The sequence below is a fragment of the Myripristis murdjan genome, chromosome 9, assembly GCF_902150065.1.
Source record: "Myripristis murdjan chromosome 9, fMyrMur1.1, whole genome shotgun sequence".
Classification (NCBI taxonomy): Eukaryota; Metazoa; Chordata; class Actinopteri; order Holocentriformes; family Holocentridae; genus Myripristis; species Myripristis murdjan.
Window position 1 is genome coordinate 7,322,006 of NC_043988.1, and position 19,435 is coordinate 7,341,440.

Consider the following 19,435-nt stretch of genomic DNA (forward strand, 5'->3'; position numbering starts at 1 on the left):
TCAGTCTGGATTTACCTAACCTCTGGCCGTGGTATTTCCTCCTCTCTTGTTTGGAGATATTCCGCTCAGCTCCGAGGTATGCAGGGCATGCAATAGGAGCTCTCAGATCAAAGGTAGACGGCCAGCCCGGGGATCGTTTGATATAAAGCGTGGGGGTTGGGTAGGCGGGGGGGGGTTGGCGGTGGAAGAAATTGGTCTCTCAGCAGTCTTTACTAAATGAGGTTAATTGAATCTGGGTAATTGCTGACCTTCCTGTCTTGGTGAAATCACAGCCTTAACTGATCAATGCCTTTCATAAATTCATGCCTGAAGGTCATTCGGTTGATTACCGCCCTCCCTCGCCGCCTCGCACCGCCTCGCTCGCCCAGCCCTTTGTGCGGAAAAATGAAGCGTGGAAGCGTTTTAGCACTAAAAGAATGCAATTAAGCCTGTCTCAGATTTTCTAAATTAATTAGCTTGCAGTGTTGTTAAGTAAAAGTGATGTGGACTTCTGAAAATTGCCTCCTTTTTTTTTTTTTTTTTTTTTTCCTTTTTCCTTTTTCCTCCGCCGCTTCTTTGCTGTGACAGCAAATGCAGAAATGCCTCGCAGTAAACGTCTCACTTAATACCGGTGACGTTTTGCTGCCTTCTCTGCTCTCCCTCTGCGGTTCAGCTATTATCTGGAGATTTATGCAGCCAATAAGTCACTGGTGTTCAGGGAAGTTGGGGGACTTTTTAAAACAAACAGCAGTGTAATTTGTAATTTGGCATTCTCTAAATCTGGGAATTATGGTTCCGCGTGTGGCTCTTTGGGGAGTCCGTGCTCTGTTGGTGGGTTTACTAGCCCACCTCCCTCCCTGGCCTCCCTCGCTTTCTTTCTTTCCTTCTTTCCCTCTGCGCCTGGCGAGGAAACGGGAGGATTTCGCAGCTGCTGAGAGCTGAGCCCCGGCTGGGCCCTATGACCTCCTCCTTGCTTTTTTCCCCCCTCCCTCAGTCTCACTCCCTTTTTTCTCCCTCTCTCCAGCAGCCTCTTTCCTCAGGGAGCTCTTGTGTGGCTCAGAGGAAGCTGAATCATAAAGCATGGCTAATGAATAGAATAGGGAAGGAAAGCTGAGGCCTGCTGACGGCCCTCCAGAGAGGAGGCCGGGCCCCTGAAGCCCCAGGCTCAAATAGCAGACGGCCCCCACAAAGGTCAGGCTTCCTGCGGCCCGCTCCAAGGGCTTTTGGCTTCCAGGCAGTGTGGCTTAAATTTCCCCCCCCTTGTTTTTTTGAAATGGTTAAATTTCCCCGTTTCCTTTGGAAAGCCTGGCCTTTGCTCCTCTTTTTTTCCTCATGTCTGTCTGCCTCTTTCTCTCTCTCTCTCTCTCTCTATTCCCCCTCTGTCTCGTCTTTCTCTGTCTGTTTTTAATGGCAGCCAGGGTTCCCTCAACAAAGAGAGTGTGAAGAATTTGTTATACATGACCTCTGTGCGCCACAACCGCAGGCAGCGCCGGCTGCCAGCAGCACGGCCCCGCGAAAAAATGTCAACTTGACCTGCGAAACCCAGAAAGTTCTGCAAAAACAGCGGCTCGCCAAATCACGGCTCTGCCTTGACATGCCTTTTTAAGAAGTGCTTTTGTAAGCCGGCCTTGTAATTGTGGACTATGCGACTGACTCATGCAGACTTGGCAGGTGCAAAACACAGCATTAAAAGGTAAATATTGGTTGTTGACGTTGCTTAGAATACTTTTGGAACATATAACAGGCCAGTGCACAGTCAGAATGGACTGGATGGGAATAAATAGATCCAGGCGCAGCGTACACATTCTCTGTTCTTGTTCGCAAGATGTTATGTCTGCGTTACTCTCTGGATAACCACTCTGGTCATAACAGTTGTTTTAATGGTTATAGCGGGTTATGGCATGACCTGCCCTGTCTTTTTTTTTTTTTTTTTTTTTGCCGTTTGTGACCCCGTACCACACCGAGCAAGCCCTCGAGCCAGCTCCCGTGTCCATTTGACAAGCTTCATTTCATTCTGAGCCCATATTTTTTCTCCCAGGGCCTCCAGGGCCGCGATTCAAGTCTGAGGTTGTGCTGCTACAGTGCCGAGCCTTGGTACTGGAGCGTTTAATGTCGTCCAAAGCTAACAAAGAGCCTGTGTTGTAGCCTGGCGCCCTGGTTATGGGAGACTGCAAGAGGGCAATGCACAACACTCCGTGTCTCCACTCCCTCACAGTCCTTTTCCTCATCTGCTGAGCGCTCACATCTGTCTCCTTTGTTCCTCGTATCAAGACAAAACTGGAGATGAAATATTGACCTGTTTTGGTAGTTATTCACTTGATATCTGATTTTCCATCCCAGTCGAGGTGGGAAACCTCAGGAAATCAGATAAGAACTCATTGTCTCTGAACAATTACTTATTAATCTTGAAACTAGTCGACCTTTTAGCATTCAGTTGCTACTTTTTAGCAGTAATTTAATGCAAGCAGACACATAAACAGCATAAACGTAACATAAACATTCTTCAAATAATTGCCATTAAGAATATAAAGCATAATGTTATCAGTTTGAAGTTTGAAGGACATGAGCTGAAATTATGATGGGATGTTCCCTTAACTCTGTTCGGTGAAGACTTTCATTTAGACCCTCTTCAGCTCTGCTCATCCTCAACATCAAAGGATCATTTTATTATATATTTTGTCCAAATATCTGTTAATTGTGCCTCAGCTTGCATCAGTGCTTCAGTGTCCTCCAGGTAGGGTTTTTTTTTTTTTTTTTCCTCACCCAAATATGTTGCGAACACGGCCGCCATGTGAATAAGCCTGGATTGTTCCGAGAAATTTTTTTTTTTTTTTTTTTTTTTTGGAGTTCTGTTGTGGTTAGCGCCGAGACAAGATATTAAGCAAAGACAGACAAACATGGTGGAGAACAGTAACACAGTGGCAGAGAAGGAGCGATGGGGAGGTCTTGGAAAGAAGAGGACGTCCTCAAAACACTTGTGAAGAACGCGCGGGATGCCAAGGACAGCCATCTGTGTTTACCAAAATCATTTGCTTTCTCTCCCTCTCTCTCTCTCCGTCTCTGTCTCTCTTGCACTCACTCTGATTCACTGTTCATTCTTTACATATGCTCCCTTTGTGCTGCATAAAATACAAGCATGGCAGTTAAGGACACTCGGGCCCTTTGGGTGGAACATATGTTCGGCTCTTACTGCTTTTCACAAGTCTGCAAATCCCAGATGAGCGCCGCGGAAGGCAGAGGGAAATCGGGAGTTTACACAAAGCCCCCGTATAGGCTGACATTACAGGCTAAGGAGGATGTTCATTGTTAATGTTATCTTCCGAGCACGTCGATTTTTTTTAAATTTTTTTTTGTCACGGTTTTCTGCGCCGTGCCAGGTTGTGTGTGTGTGTGTGGATTTACTGCCTCTCAATTGCCGGGTTTAAATATTTTGTGTCTGGCCGGTGGCGGTGTATTTTTGTAAAAATGTATGGTGTGCTTTGATTCGCCAAGCGCGTGCCAGAATCTACACATCCATCTGAAGCGCAGGGGAAAATACCTTGCAGTGTTTAGTCTACGTGTCTGCACTATCGCTTAATAGTCAGATGCCTTTCTTCCTCAGCCGTTGGACTGATATTTGATTATCTGACCCTCATCCACAGTGGCCAACTCAGTCGCCACCGTCTTCGACCCCCGCCAAATGGCTCATCCAGTCAACTACTTTACCTCCAATATTGTCGCTGCATGTGAAACAAGGACAGCGCTTTAAGAGTACAATCACATTCGAGTCATGGGTTGTGTTGTTGCATGCAAATACATTACAGAACCAAATTAGATTTCGTAGGCTTAGTGGGTATGCAGGGGCCTTTGTGCTCGGATGCCGCTTAGCCACCTTGCTGATTCCCCTCTCTCTTTGACGTCCCTTTTTGAGGTTTTTCAGGTGGCACAACAGTGCCCCCTAATGTTACCTTCAGAGGAAGGAGGCAGAGAGGGGCTGTCAGGTGCACAGTGAGCTCTCCCCGTTGCCTGACGGGAGGTGGCTGATTGTCCTTATTATGCTGAGAGGGTGTTGGACTTTGCCTCCCAACGATCGCATCCCCATGTGTGCTCAAGGGAAGTCAGTTTTGATGACTAACCCCCGATCACATGAGTCAGGCTTTTTGTAAACAGGAATGAACAATGATCACCCCCGTATCCAGTGTCCACCGAATGATTCCACTAAAGGACTGTCTCTTCTTGTTCCTCCAGGTGTCTGATGTAGGATCTGAGAAGCTCTTTTCCCCCACCACACCCAAAGGTAAGAGCCCGCTCTGTTTTCTCTATAGTCTCCTGTGCACTGACTCACTCACACACACACACACACACACACACACACACAACAGCAACTGGGTTTGCGAATGAGTCCAAAATCTCCCCCGCTCTAATCCTCCGGCTCCCATTCAGATTTAAATGTCAGCAGATATAAACAAGGTCTGGTGACTACATATGCATACATTTTTGCCCGGGTGCCGAGTGGCGTTTTTTTGGACGACCCCGCCAAAGGCTTAGCCCTCCTACATATTGGTTCATTAGAGGGGATTTAGAGCCTCCCCGCCACATGCTCCCACAAATGGGAACTTCCCCTCAGGCAATACAAGCTCTCTGACAGCAGGCTGGGACCATAATGGACGCCAGAGGAAAAAGAGAGAGAGAGGGAGAGGGAGAAAGCTTTGTCAGCCCCCCCCCCACCCCCCCTCAAGCCAACAAAAACAGTGTGTGTGCGCACACATATGCACATATGTGGATTATGATGCCTGTGTGTCTGCGTGCTGTTGCGTGTTCATGCATGCATTCAGCAAATTTACATGGCCTTTTTTGTATGTTTGCGTGTGCGCGTGTGTGCAAAGCCACGTGTGTGTTGGTGCCGTGCGCACGTCAAGGATACCGCGTGGGCATATGCACCTGAATATTCACTAACCGCGAGGATGTGTGTCAGGTTCGGGCAGGGAGAGAGGTGTGAAGTCCTGGATGGAGGGAGGCGAGGAGGGGAGATCAGCCTCCCGGTGACAGATAGCAGCATGCAGAGCATGTCCCCCCAGGGCAGGGACCAGGAAGCAGGGCCATTAACACAAGCAGAGGGAGAAGGAGGCAGAGGAGAGCAGTGTAAAATGTGGCCATTTGAGGAGGGGATAAGAGGGGGGGAGGTCTGTGTCTGCAAGCCAGATTGGACAAATAGATGAGACTGCCTCAACTGGACTGTTAAAAATGTCAGTATAATAGGCACCACTATGTATTCCTAATCAGGGGTGTAGCATACATATAGTTTACTCTGGACACTTTTCATTTGGGGTGCCAGACTGAAGCATCTCTGAGGTAAATTTGCAGCATATATCATAGGACATAGTGTCAAACTGTTTACATCAGTGCAGAAACAGATATAAATATTTTCAATTGCTTCTTCGAATTCTTCTTTTTTTTTTTTACCAGCAACTAAAGGATCCAAAGTTTTCCAGTATGAGTTCAAATCTCCAAAGGTCACAGTCTGTTCATGTGAGAAAGCGCTTTCCTTCGGTCCTTCTATTTATCAAGATATATATAGAGGCCTTTTTCCTCTGCTGAGAGTATAATTGAATTTTGTTCATCGCCGTGGCGGTTTGCCTGTTGATCACAAACTTGAGGTCCTTATTTACTAGAACTGTGCAAGAAAAAAAAAAATCAAAACAGCTGATTGTCTTTATTATGTTTTGCAATACTATGTTGACTCTTGATCCTCTTTATTTCCATCTGCATTTTTACTGCACTGTGTTTAGTGTGTGCATTGGGATCATTTTGCTGAAATTGTTTGGATTCATTTCAAATGTTGTATGGTTTGTTAGTCTGTCCTGGTATTATGCAGTAGGTTGTATTTTTTTTATGCACAAGTTATACATTTTCCGCAGTTGTGTAGTGGTACTGAGTATTGCAGTGTATTGTGATGTAAACTGAGTAGCCCTATTGTTTACCTACATTTTAATCAGCACCAACTCCCAGGTATAACAGGTTCAACAGACTATATAGCAGAGGTGGCAAAAGTACTGACATTCTGTACTTAAGTAGAAGTAAAGATACTTGTGTGAGAAAAGACTCTGGTAAAAGTAGAAGTACCAATTCAACTTCTTTACTCAAGTAAAAGTAAGAAAGTACAGGCTCTGAAATGTACTTAAGTACAAAAGTAAAAATGATTTTTTTTTTTTTTTTTTTTTTTTTTACCATTAATGATACATATACCTTTTTGATAACTTTTTGACGAAAAAAAAGTTCAGGGCACACAAAACAGGAACATTTCCTCTTTTATTAACAACCTGCAAAGTGCTGGTACAGAGAGAATAAAAATCACGCAACAGTCTAGTTTTGCTGCAAGCCCAGTTTCACACAATAATCAAGACTGAACTGACCAGAGGTCTTGAATGAGCACCTTGATAACAGCTTTGGTACTCTCAATACTTAATATACTTAACGTATATGACTTTCAACAGATTTTTTCTTGCTTCTCCGATTCTGTTTTGTCGTTGGCTAACGTTATCTTCCCTGGCAACTGTCTTCCTCCATGTCTCCAGATTTCTCTTTATGGTTTTCTTTTTCTTAACTGCTCTCACGCCCCGCGCCCTCTCTCCTTTTCCCTCTCTGTGCAGGGTTTCCTCCAGGATTTTTGGAAACTGTGGGGGAGGGCTTCAGCATTAATGTTAATAATTTTTACCATGGATTTTTTGTAGCACATAGGAGATATGCTGCTCAAACACTCAGTATGTAGTGTTGGTGTATGTTTATGAGTTGTAGAACATAATAAATTATCTTGAAGGAGTAGATGTTGACTCCAATAATTTAAAAATATGTTAAATTATTATTTGTTTTAAAAAAGTAAATTACTGATCAAACAGACCTAACAATTCAACTACCAATGAATGAGCAGTAGTATGCATGTGATAACATAGAATGAAAAATAAGCCAAAGTGATACCTCTTCTCTGAATAGACAAGCTAAGCCAGTCTGCTGCTGTTAGCCAGTGAAAATACAGCGGAGTGGCAACTCTTCGCTTTGTTTCACAATCTATGTCAGTGCGCTGCTGTAGCCTGGAAAGTTTCTCTGCCTTTTCTTCTCGTACGGTGCCGGTGCAGGTGTTGGAATGTTTTTCTTGGTGGTAACGAGCTCGCCTGCCCCCACCAAAAAGAGAGAGAGAGAGGGAGAGAGAAGTAACAAGCCTGTTTTGACAATGTAAGGAGTAGAAAGTACAGATATTTGTGTTCAAATGTAGGGAGTAAAAGTAAAAAGTCGGCAGAAAATTAAATACTCAAGTAAAGTACAGATACCTGAAAAATCTACTTAAGTACGGTAACGAAGTATTTGTACTTCCCACCTCTGCTATATAGCAGCATATTAATAAAGTTACTGGCTTCACTGTATCCACTGTGAGAGCCGGGCTTCCTCTCCCGGTCATAGGACGGGTGTTGCTTGGTCAGCGCGGTGGCTTTGACTGCCGAGTGGAAAAGCGTGGCAGACAGGGCGGAGAGAGAGGCCAGGCCTGCCGGCTGCGTGATGCAGATGACCTGTGACCGGCGTCAGCCTCGTGAAAAACCCGGCATTCACAACGACAATGACTTCCAGACTTGCAGCGTGGTTTAGGAAACAACTAGACCGCGTCCGGCTCGCTCTACTCTCCACTGGACCGCTGGACTACTGCTGTTGTCAGCTGTCAGGGTGTTGAGTTGTTATTTTCCCTCCACACCCATACAGAACATGGCTGCACATAAACATAACTCTCCTGCTACTACATTTCACCCACATGCACATACACAGACAGGCTTTTTTCTTTGTTTTTTTTTGTTTTTTTTACACGCGCACACACTTTAAAACACACGTGCGGCCTCCCCTTGCGTGTCGGTGGGTGAGTGAGGCCCCCCGTGGATCTCGCTAATGTGGACACGGGACCAGTCAGAGGATTAGGGGACGCTGGAAATTACATCCACACAGTCCAATCAGAGCCTCCTCTGATTGTCACCCAGATCAGCTGGATCCTGTTTGGGTAATGTGTGTTAGAACAACATGAAGAAAGCCACCAGATTAGGATTTAGGGGTCAGAAAGGGTGAGGCAGCGGCCCCGCCTGGGACTGGATGAGATGATTTGGTGATGATGAGGAAGAATTATTATTATTATTACCGCCTGCAAAGCCGCCACCAGGCTCGTCTCCGCCGCGTGCCAGTGTTGTTGTTTTTGAGCCGTAATGGATTCTAGGACAGTGTTTGTTTTTGGCATAGACTGTTTTTTTTTTTTTTCTGTGTGCATGTAATGTGTTTGTGTGTAATGCAGAGCAGCCCACAGGCTGTTTTCCTCTGGTTTAGTATGCAGCGTATGTGTCCCATTACCGGTCTCACTCACAGTCCTGTGGGACCAATGGAAAGCCCGCTTTTCTCTGATCACCAGGCCTGTCGAGTTGCAGGCTGGGGGAGACACACACACACACACACACATACACAAACATTACGGCACACATAAATATATAATGCTCTGATGATGTTTAGCTTGTACAATTCTCCAGGCGGTGAGTGTTGTTTCTTTGACTTGTCTTTTGCGTCTCAACATCACGCTCTATCCTGGACTTCTTTGTTCTGGCAAGCGGTTGCGGGTGCAAACAGTCAGGGTCACGCGGGCCTACAGTCTGTCATGTTAATGAAACAGTTCAGGGTTAACAGGGGAGAGGAAAGACTAACATTGTAATCACCGATGGCAGTGCGCTGTAATTATGCACACAGAACATAGTCTTGGGCAAAACCCAGACACCCAAGCGTTCTTCCTGTCCTCATATTTGCCTTTCTTCCATCTCACTGGTCGCCGTGTGTTAACAACCTGTTATAGATACAAACTAATAACACCTATAACAGTACAGTATAGCACACACTGCAATTCTCTCTCTCTCTCTCTCTCTCTGGATGTTGTTGCCCAAGAGGGAGCAGATGCTGAATGTCTGGCTGTGTTGGTGGTTATGAGGTAGGAAGGTACAGTAAAAGGGCAAGTGTTATCTAACCGTTATTGGTTTTTGTTTATTTCCTGTCTTGAACCTCCTGCAAATTATTGATTTCCTGGAGGATGGCATGTTTAAGTAAAAAAAAAAAAAAAAAAAAAAAAAAAAAAAACACCGTGAAGGCTTGTGCTCGGCTCAGGGTGCTCCTCTTATTGAATCAGATAGAGCGGCGGTTCAGAGTTTACAGCTGTCGGTTCCTTGAAGGCGAATGAAAAGCTAAATGTAGCTGCCGAGCACGTACGAGGCACCTCCGCAGAGTGCAGATAAACTCTTTACGGGCAGGCCCGCTCGCGAGGCTCCACGGCGCTGCGCCTATGGAAAAGGTGGGGAGTTACCACCTAGCTGTCAGCCGCTCAAAATATCCGAGGAGGACATTTTGGAATCTGGAGCGACTGTGTTGAATGTTGTATGTATATTTGTAGGGAGACGAGTGATGAGTGCATCTTGCGCGCCTTGTCTTTTTGCACTTCATCCGCCTGTATGGTCCTGTTGTCCTTGTGCTATGTAAATGCACTGCAAAAACTCAAAATCTTACCAAGATTATTTGTCTTATTTCAAGTCAAAAATGTCTTATTTCTAGTCAAAATGTCTCATTACACTTAAAATCAGACATGATCACCTCAGAAGTAACTTTTCAAATGAAAATTGGCTTGAAACCAGTGAAACTTTGCTTGTTTCATTGGCAAAATTTGTTTCTTGTTTCTAGCTCATTTTCACTTATTTCAAGTGAATTTTCACTTTTTCCACTGGCAAATTTTGCCAATGAAACAAGCAAATTTTCACTTGTTTCAAGCGAATTTTCACTTGAAACAAGTGAAAATTGTCTAAAAACAATTTACTTCTGAGGTGATCATGTCTTATTTTAAGTGTAATGAGATATTTTGACTAGAATTAAGACATTTTTGACTTGAAATAAGACAAATAATCTTGGTAAGATTTGGCGTTTTTGCAGTGTGAAGTCTCTTTGCGGCGGCCGCCCAATCGAATTCCTGTTCGCCGAGTGTGTTTTGTAAATAAAGTGATTCCGACTCTGATAGCAGGAGTCTGTTGTGGCTTAGCGGGTACATGCCACCGTGTGAGACGACACCCATGTTGTGCGCGGGTCTGCCAGGCGAACCTGGGGCATCTTGGGATAGCGGGAGAAAGATTGGTGGAAAACCCATTTCTGAAGTGGATTTGTGCCCTTGTAATCCTGATTAATTTTGACCCGTTGTGCTCATTTTAAACAGCGCATTACAGTAAGCGTGAACACAGCAAGCTCCGGGGCGAAACCAGGAGCTTAGCGGCTTTGGGAGGCTTAGCTGCAGATGGCATTTTAAGCCGGACTTAATAAATTGTTTCCATTAAACTTACCGGCCCACACATACTGGATTAGGCCAGCGGAACAAAGGAAGGAGAGAGCGTGCAGACGAAAAGGGGAGGGGGGAGAAAGAAAAAAAAACACACACACACACACACAACTGCCACCGCGCACATCTGACTCCCTGTTAAAGTCGTTCCCGTGGCTACATGAAAGGTGAAGTCGGGGTTACCGTGGTATTCAGGGAGATGGAGGCCTTTAGACATGGATAGAAAATCCACTCACTTCAGATCTCCGGCTCGTCAGGGATGTCGGACCAATTTGCTTAATTGACATGGAAGTAAACAAACAAAAAAGATGCATAAACCATTTAGCTTGGCGGTGGATTTACGGTTTATCCTCTAACTGTTTATATATAAACACAGTACCAATGCAGTAGCTTAAGGATTTAGTATCTGCCCATACCCAGGGTTTTTTTTTTTTTTTTTTTTTATGGAGCCTTTTACTCATATATCCACCTCTGCTATTGTGGGAAATCAATTCCTTACAGGTTGAACAGCGTGGCCCCACCCCTCCACTCCTCTTTCCTCAGCCTGCCTCCCCCTCCCCCTCACCTCCTCCCCCCATCAGCTCATGCCTTGCTCCCTAAGCTCTCATTATGTGCTACACAGTCCAGGGTCCCCGTGTCGAATCGCTAATCAACCGCCCTGTCTGCAGGCCCACTCTCTCAATAGGTGCTGAGTGGCCTTTGTTCCGCTGCCGCTGTTTGCTGCATGTCAATAAAAAGAGCTATGGCCTCCTCCTCCTCCTTCGCCTCCATTACCTGGGGCCGGCCGTACTGTAGCTACAGGGCCCTGCGAGGCGCGGGGAAATAAAAAAAAAAAAAAAACGAGTCCTACCTGCTGGGTTTTGAATGCCAGGGACGAGAGGAAGGACGGAGGTCGGATCGGGAGCGGCCGGGTCGCGGGCGGAGGGGATTGAGGGCGGCTCAGGCATAGCGAAGTAGATGAGAGCGCGTGTTTGTATTCGGCCGGGCAGCTCTCCTCTGGCCAGGTCAGTGCGATGTATCACTAACCTCGGCGGCCGGCCGGCCTCACTGTTTGTGGCCTCTCGCCCATTAAATAATGAATCGAGGTTGACCTCCTGACCGACTAATCAGCTTTTCGCCGCCGCTGAACCTGGGTGGTGGACGGAGAGTGCAACTGGCTGGCAGGCCGGAGGACTGGAGGGTAGATGTGTTGTCGGAAAAAGCACAGAGGCTGCGGAGGCTTCACGCAGCCAGATTAAGAGGGCGCTGGAATCGAACGCGGCTCGTCACCGCTGTGGAATCTAAGCCTGGTAAAGCTCACCTCCAGTACCTACTGTGATTTGTTTGACAAGGCCCAGTCGGCTCGCTGGAAATGCTTTCTTTATCAGGGGGGACCGGCGGCCATGTATTGACAGAGCACTTATGGCCAAGCTCTGGGGTGTTGGTCCTCTGGCACTCAGAAGCGATAGCTCCACTGTATATGCAGGAGGGACGCTTTGGGCTGACAGTTTTGGATGCACAGCAGAAACCGTCCCCGCCGCTTCCAACATGTTACTGAGCCCAAACCCCGGCTCATGTGCTCCCTTGATTTAATTTAAATACTAAACAGGCACGAGCCCTCTTAGAGAAATCAGTGTTTTTGTGCGGCTGGCAAAAAGGCACATAGGTTAACTGGCACTCTCAGATCAGGGATGGAAAATCCTCGGAAACCCAGGAATAAGGCTTGTTTCTTTATTAATCTTTGGGTTATTATTGTTCCCAGTCCTAGGACGGCTTATGAGCTGGGTGATTTGTTTTTTTGGAGAAAGCGGCCCGATATTAATGCTCCTTTTATTGATAGCGCTAATGCTGTTTGTGCAGCCATCCCTGTCGGAGAGATGAAAATAAATAGGGGGGGAGCGCGGCGGAGATAAGACACGTGTTTAATTATTAATTGAGCCATTACTGACAGAGATTGCCTTTTTTGATTTAAGGCAGGAAGCCGGCTTCAGGGACAGAAAAAGCAATTACAGAATTCCCAGCTCGCACCGCCGCTTGCCCATCGTTTCGCCGGCGCGGCTGTGAGAGATGGGTGAAAGGAAGGAAAACATACACACGCACGCACGCACACACACACACACGCAACCGCTGTTACGCTGCGGTGTTCCATAAATTATTTTAATTCTTCTTCAATATTTATAGCGTTTTAAATTACAATTACATCGTCATGTACTATTTATGGGGAGTGGCAGGCATTCAGAGGGACCCAGCCACATAACCCACAGTCTCTCCCTGGGCTGGCACCTTGAATGGCCGACTGGAGGGATTTGTTTGGTTTATGTTTCAGCTCAGGAGCGGATGTCAAGCTGCACCGTTTTGAAAGTTTCGAGAAAGAAATTGATTCCGGCAGTTCTGATTTTCGTAGTCCGGCAATTAGTCGGCTTGTAAAGTCATTGCCGATATGTCACGCTATCCCCCGGTGCGCTCCGTGGCCCCTTTAGAGCAACTATTAGGCCCATTAGAAAAGCGTCTGCTCTGTGGAGAGAGCCTGCTGTGCATGAAATATTAACTTCGCCCCTCGTCCAGAGTGGTAGAGAACTGCTGGCTTCGCTACAGCCTCCGTGCAAAAACTGTGTTAGGTCGTGTCAGTGTGTTTCCTCCCCCGTGCCCGTGTAAGCCCTTCACATGTCAGGAGGCTTGACACCTGTCCGTCATCCTTATCACTCCCTGTCATCTGTGTCAGTGAGTCGGCGGGTGGTGATCGGCTATTGTGACAGAAAATTGGAGTCGCATTGAAAGCGGTGTGATTAGGCCCCATTGTGCAGCCCTGTACTCATTGACTGAATATGGATTTGGCTCTGGCAGCGGAGAGGGAGCAATTACAAAAATCACTGAAAGCCATGAGGGAGTTTTAAGAGAAGATATCAGGGGCACGGCTGGCTTTTTAGCTGCCTCACTTTCACCGTATTTGTTTCAATTTGCAGTGCCAATAGTGCGTCCCATCCTCATGTTAAGCACAGGGTAGTATGTAAGAACTCCTTCACAGGGTATCAGTTTGCATGACTGGGCACGTAAGTGTGTATGGATATCTTTGTGCAGATGCAAAGCCTCCCCCCCCGCGATCTTTCAGTGCTGTTAAATGATAGGTTAAATGACAGGTTCAATGATAAAGTGTCAGCTTGCCGCCATCTCGGCCTTTGCAAGTGTGTGATTCCTATCGCCTCTTACACCTCAACTGTGTGAACCCTGTGCCATCAGCAGTGTTGCACACCCAATCAGAAAAAAAAAAAAAAAAAACTTAGATGTGTATGTTTGTTGTGGCTGCGACCTGGAGGTGAAACGTCCTTCCACCTCAGCTGACATTTCTATTTGTGCAGCCGTCAGCCACGAGCACGCGGCGGGCAGTAAGAATGTTTGGCGTGGAAATGAGAAAGCGAGAACGGCTCGCTGTCATGGAGACAAGAGGGTGAGACGTTATTTAATATGCTTTGTTAGGCTGAGTTCAGTGGGCGAAGCGTTTGAGGGAAGCGACGGCTTTGTAAATGACTGTATTTTAAGCAGCGGAACCCCTCTGACAGCAAAGCGGTGTGCTAAACCCAACCCCACTTAGCAGTAGCCTTCCACTGGTCTAGTTCCCCGACTGATTCACCAAAGCCCCAGGCCTTAGCCATGTGTAGTGAGCTCATGCCTCACCAATGAGCAGGGAGATCAGAGGTTCCCTGACAAGGGGAAGGCTTCTCTGGAGATAAGCTGCTACCCCTGCGGCAAAGCCAGCTGACTTGTGAAGCACTGGTTGACTCTCGTCTCGGTGGGGAAGCGCCACCGGCCAAAATGGATGTAGGCTCCTCGCGTCTATTTTTTGTTTGTTTTGTTAAAATGGCCAATTCAAAAAGGGATGACTGCGGCGCTCAGTCGCTCTCATCTCATCTTCTGTGTAATCTTCCTCCTCCTCGTCCTCCTCCTTCTCCAGTTGGAGACGGAGCCAGCCGTAGGACGGAAGGCATTTGCATTGTTTATTTGAGAGAATGCATGACCGGCGTCTTATCACCGCTGTCAGGCCTGAAATGTAAAGCATGTCGCCTGTGATCACTTGCAGGTTTTCTCGTGTTTAATCCTTTATTCCTAGCTACAGTTATTCTGCCAGCGAGAGTGGGCTTTTTTTTTTTTTTTTTTTTTTTCCCCGCCCTGCGTTTGTTTGAAGATCCCAGCTCCCTGTTATGTGCATTTTAAGCTCATCTGTGTTGAGCAGCTCGGAGCCAATGTTGTTTGCAGATGAGGCTGTAACGCTCATTGACAAAGCCAGATGGTAGGCGATTGTGGCCAAACACGACGCTTGGATAATGTACAATCGCTGGCAAGGGGACAGTCGTCAGCCTAGATGGATATTACAAACATGCTTGTAATGGATTGGACGTTTTGGGAAGCAGTTCACACGGGCTTATAAAGATGGGAAAACCATCGCCAGGAACAGGACGGATGTAAAATGCTTCAGATTCCATGACGGACAAGGACATCCACGCATCAGAAGTCGGTGCCAGGGAGGATTCAGGGGAGATGAGAGCTGAACCTAGGAAGCGAGATCCCAAATCAAACAGAAATGGCAGGCTGCCGTGTGAAGTATTTTCCAAGGAAATGGGTGGTCCACTCGTTCTGTTTGTTTAATACGACTGGATTTCCCTCCTTCCGTACCTTTCCAGTGGTCACATATTCGCATCTATGTTTCTGTCAGTGCCCTCTCAGAGCCACTCTGTCTGCAGGCAATACCGCAGGCTTGGACTTGAGCACAGCGCTGGGTTTGGAGAGTCTTGCGATAGACCCCAGCTATTAGCCTTGAACTCAACACATGGTGAAAGCAGTAACCCGACACGCACCGCTGAGAAGGAGCTTGTGTTTGGTGCTGTATTTCACCAGGCGTGAGCGCCATTAATCGGCCCAGTGTTTTGTTAGGAGACAAGCGGTAATTCGCTCAGACGCGGGGGCCTGCATTTTGGACGTTTCAAGGGAGGGGTTGAACGTGCACAGTGTGGTCCCCTCCAATAATCAAGCGGTCATCTGTTTGGCTGTTGTTTTTGGCTACCAGTGAATTCCCCGCGCTGGGCCCTGGTGGACGGCCCCCTAATGGCCTCTGACTGACTGTAATGCCCCATTCAGCAGAGCAAGGGCTCCAACCTCCCTGGCTGTTGGGTTAGTGCTGCTGTGTTGAGGGGTGAGCAGCAGGACTGGGATCTCGCTGCTGTTTGCTTTGGGAAGCAGGGAGGGAGATCGCTCCAATGCCACATGACCCGTGGAGAAGTGTGTGCGCTTGTGTGCAGAGAGCACTGGCAGCTGTATTGACAAGCGTTAGCCCAATATATTGGCCTTTTCTTTATTAAAGACCTGATAACAGGCAGTCAGTATTGTCAGCCTCTAACATGATGGATACCGTGCAGGCTTTAATTCCATATTATTTGTAAAATTGATCAAAACTACACTGCTTGTCTATGGGAAGCTCCAAACCTGATTTGAGTGTAATGAGACATTTTGACTAGATTCCGCACAACCCATACGGAAATCTATATCTGCATATCAATATATTGATATGCAGCTGATTTTTATACATGACATATATGTTCTTATCGCATATGAAACATAAACAAATTTGTCACATTGTCATATATGTTTAACATATTACAAATTCATGTGTCCTCCAGATTGTTTTCATGTATGCACACATGTAAGTTACACATAAATGTTCAACATATATGGGTTATACATATTAACCATAATCAGAGGGAGTATAAACTGTATGTTTGGCTTATATTTTTATACCTGTGTGTACTGTGTGCGTGTGTGTGTGAGTCTGTATTCATATATAAATGACTAATTCTGTCTATCTAGCTCTATCTATATATCTGTATGTATAGATATATACATATCAATTTATACATAACAGACAGCATCTCCCTTGTATATGGCATATATGTTCATATATTAGATTTATGCATGAATGAGTTTTATCATCAGTATAAATTATTAGTAATGGTAGTGGTGTTGTTGTTAAAAGACCCATGGTCTAAATTCTGTTTCAAAGGATTTGAAACAATACAATTGTGATAGGAGCACTGTTTTTGTTTTGTTTTTTGCCATAATATGGTCAAATGAATACTGCCACAAAATATCACTATATATCAGTTTTAGTCTAAAAATATCCCCAGTGATATCGCCCTTCAAAAACCTTTATCAGTCACAGCTTCACAGTGACCAATTATAGCAAAACCTTGGCTCCCTGTATTTCTCTGTAAAAGATCAATACATGGCTTTATGGTCACTAATGATACAGGTATTGACTCGTCAGCTGTTAAGTGCAGGGTGAGTGTTGAAGAGCCCAGGGCCCCTTATCAGCCGCAGCACAGTGTATTAGTCTGCCTGCCCGGCGTAGCAGCGGCCTAATCCTGGTAGCAGGTGCCACCAGAGCTGAGGTAGAGTGGACATGTTTTCCAGAGAGGATGAGCCATCTGGGTCTCGACACTTTATAGCGCTTAAAACACATTCTCAAGTGTGACACTCGCAGCACTTTAGCTGCACACAATAATCTGAGCGCGGGCTGCTAAAGAGAGAGGACGCTTTCAGCAGCATTGACAGGGTCTGATTTGGTGCGGAGCCTCCGTTTTCGACACGGCTCCGTGAAACAGTCAGACACACTTGCCGGTTTGGGTTTTGATTCCTCTAACTCTTCCAGTGTTGTTTTGTCATCTACAGTCGGAAATATGTCGAGCAGAAAGAAAGCATGTTTGTTTTGTTTTGTTTTTGCTTCAGTTTTTTTTTTTCTTTTTCTTTTTTTTCTTTTTTTTTTTTTCCCACTTTTGTGCCAACCTGCCTTGTTCGACACTTTTCCAGGGCCTTGTGTTGTTGTTTTTTTTCCCGGAGTGTAGTCTGTTTCATCTTGCGAGCGATTTGGCTCGTTTCAGAGTCCAATTTCTCTCCTGTTTCACAATGCATCCCCCCCTCCACACACACACACACACACACACACACACGCACGTCCCCCAACTGACACACCACCTTCACACTCCAAACAAATCAATTCCTCGCTTGCTGCACTTAGAGCGCCACAGTGAAATGCGGCGGCTCATAGCAGCCCCGAAACTCGCAGTCTATTGTTAATGTTCCTTGTCCACTCCGGCGCTAGGAGGCTTGGCCCATATTGTCAAACGTGTGAATGTGTGTGAGTGTGTGTGTGCCGGTGTGTGTGAGTGACTAGGGGTTAGAGGAGATGAGAACAGACAGTGGTGGTTTTGGGTTAGCGGCAGCTCCACAGGTCAGGATGCGGGCCTTGTCTCCATTAGTTTTCCTGACACGACTCCCTGCCCTCTGCTCGCTCTCTCCTCTCCTCTACCTTATTAACTTACCCCTCTCTCTCTCTCTCTCTCTCTCTTCCTCTATCTCTCAGTCCCCCCTCTCTCTTTCTTACCTCCATCTTCCCCCTCTTAGAGTGGTTCACTTTATCCCTCTTTTCTCTCTCTCTCCCTCTCTCTAATCAGGAATGATGGATGGGGTGCAAGGAAGGATTGCGAATGTTTGCTAACCTGATACAACCGCTGATTCTCACCCTTTCCTTTTGGGTGGTGGAGGACATGGTGGTTTGGAGGGGAGGGCGGGATGGGGGAGGGCGGGGTGTTTCCAAATAGACAGGGATGTTGAGGAGGCTTTTGTGTGTGTTTGTCTTGCTAAGCTCCACATGAGAGCTATTCCAAACATCTGCACCTCGGGCCTCTCTAAGTATGTCATCAACCTTGACACGCAATTCATCGCCCCGAACCCGAAAAAGGATGAAGACTCAGACCACGGCGAGGCTCTGGAAATGTGTTTACGTTCCTCATAACACAAGCTCAGACTGCCGCAGAAAAGCGGCTCGTTGCTGCTGAGAACTTAGCTCCTTTGGCATGTCGCCATTCGCCGGGGAAAATGGCGGCTCTTGTCTGGTCTTCAACAGCTGCTGGGTCTCCATCTGTAAGCCTAATTACCCCAGCAGCACCCAAGGAGCAGCTTAGCAGCAGTCTCATTTTAAGACAGGATCCTCCTATAGAGCAGGCATTGATTACATCAGTGTGTCTATACTGAACAGTGTGCTTCCCCAGGCGGCGGCAGACATGTGAAACTTAAGCTCCGACACTTTAATGCACACTGGGGTGCTATCTTTACACAAATAGCCCAGTATGATCTTACCCTATCACCTCCACACTCCCTTTTAGGGGCGAGATAGGCCTAGTTAACGTCGCTGTCAGAGGAGTATTGTTCACCACAGGAAATATAGATTTCACATCTACCTCAGATTATTTTCCGAGATAGATTCCATATGGAAATCTAACGTATGAGCTTATAGAAGATATATCTATAGTCCTTTATGAGCTAAACATATATGCCCCCCTCTGGATATGGTGACGTGTAATCCATATGTGTTGAACAGACTGTCTATGTGTATGTGTGCAAATATGAAAACACACATATGGGTATTTATGCTTTGCATGAACATATATTCCATTTCTTTATGGGCAAAAGATATTTAAAAAATGACGTAAAATATATTTGCACAAATATGTTTTGAGTGGTCAAAATATATTTTGGATAAGTTATACTGTATGCTCTCTCGGAAAAAAAAAAAATTAAATATGTTTTGAATAAATAGCATCTACTCGTGCCAATATTTTTTGTATACAGTTGTCCCTCGCTGTAACGCGGTTCACCTTTCGCGGCCTTGCAGTTTCGTGGATTTTATTTAGTGCAATTTTGCATGTTTTTTTTTTTTTTTTTTTTTTTTTTTTTTTTTACAGCGCATTGTGTTCTGCGTCCTGACTGGCTAAGGGAGAGCCCGTGCACTGTGTTCTGCGTCCTGATTGGCTAAGCGACTGTAGACCACTGTCAATCAATCTCCTCCGTGCCGTGTCTCCTGTACAGTACCGAATGCGTTCATTCTATAATACTGGACTTATTTTTCTACAAAGGTTTGAACTTTGAGAGTTTAAACAAGAGAGAAAAGTGAGAAAATGTTAATGCCTGTCTGAGAAAAGTGTATAAAGTGTGTAGCGATGGGTTTTACAGCCTTAAAACATCTAGAATAATTGTAAAAAATAAAGCTGAGTACTTCGCGGATTTCGC

At 46.0% G+C, this 19,435-nt stretch overlaps 1 protein-coding gene across 6 annotated transcripts in view; it reads left to right on the forward strand.

Annotated features, from left to right (window-relative positions):
* Positions 1-19,435, forward strand: part of fbrsl1 (fibrosin-like 1) — a 310,964-nt gene that overhangs the window by 265,169 nt on the left and 26,360 nt on the right. For all 6 annotated transcript variants that reach the window (XM_030060070.1, XM_030060065.1, XM_030060068.1 and 3 more), the window contains exon 6: positions 4,207-4,255. In XM_030060070.1, the coding sequence (XP_029915930.1) occupies positions 4,207-4,255 (49 nt within the window). The remainder of the gene's footprint in view (positions 1-4,206; positions 4,256-19,435) is intronic.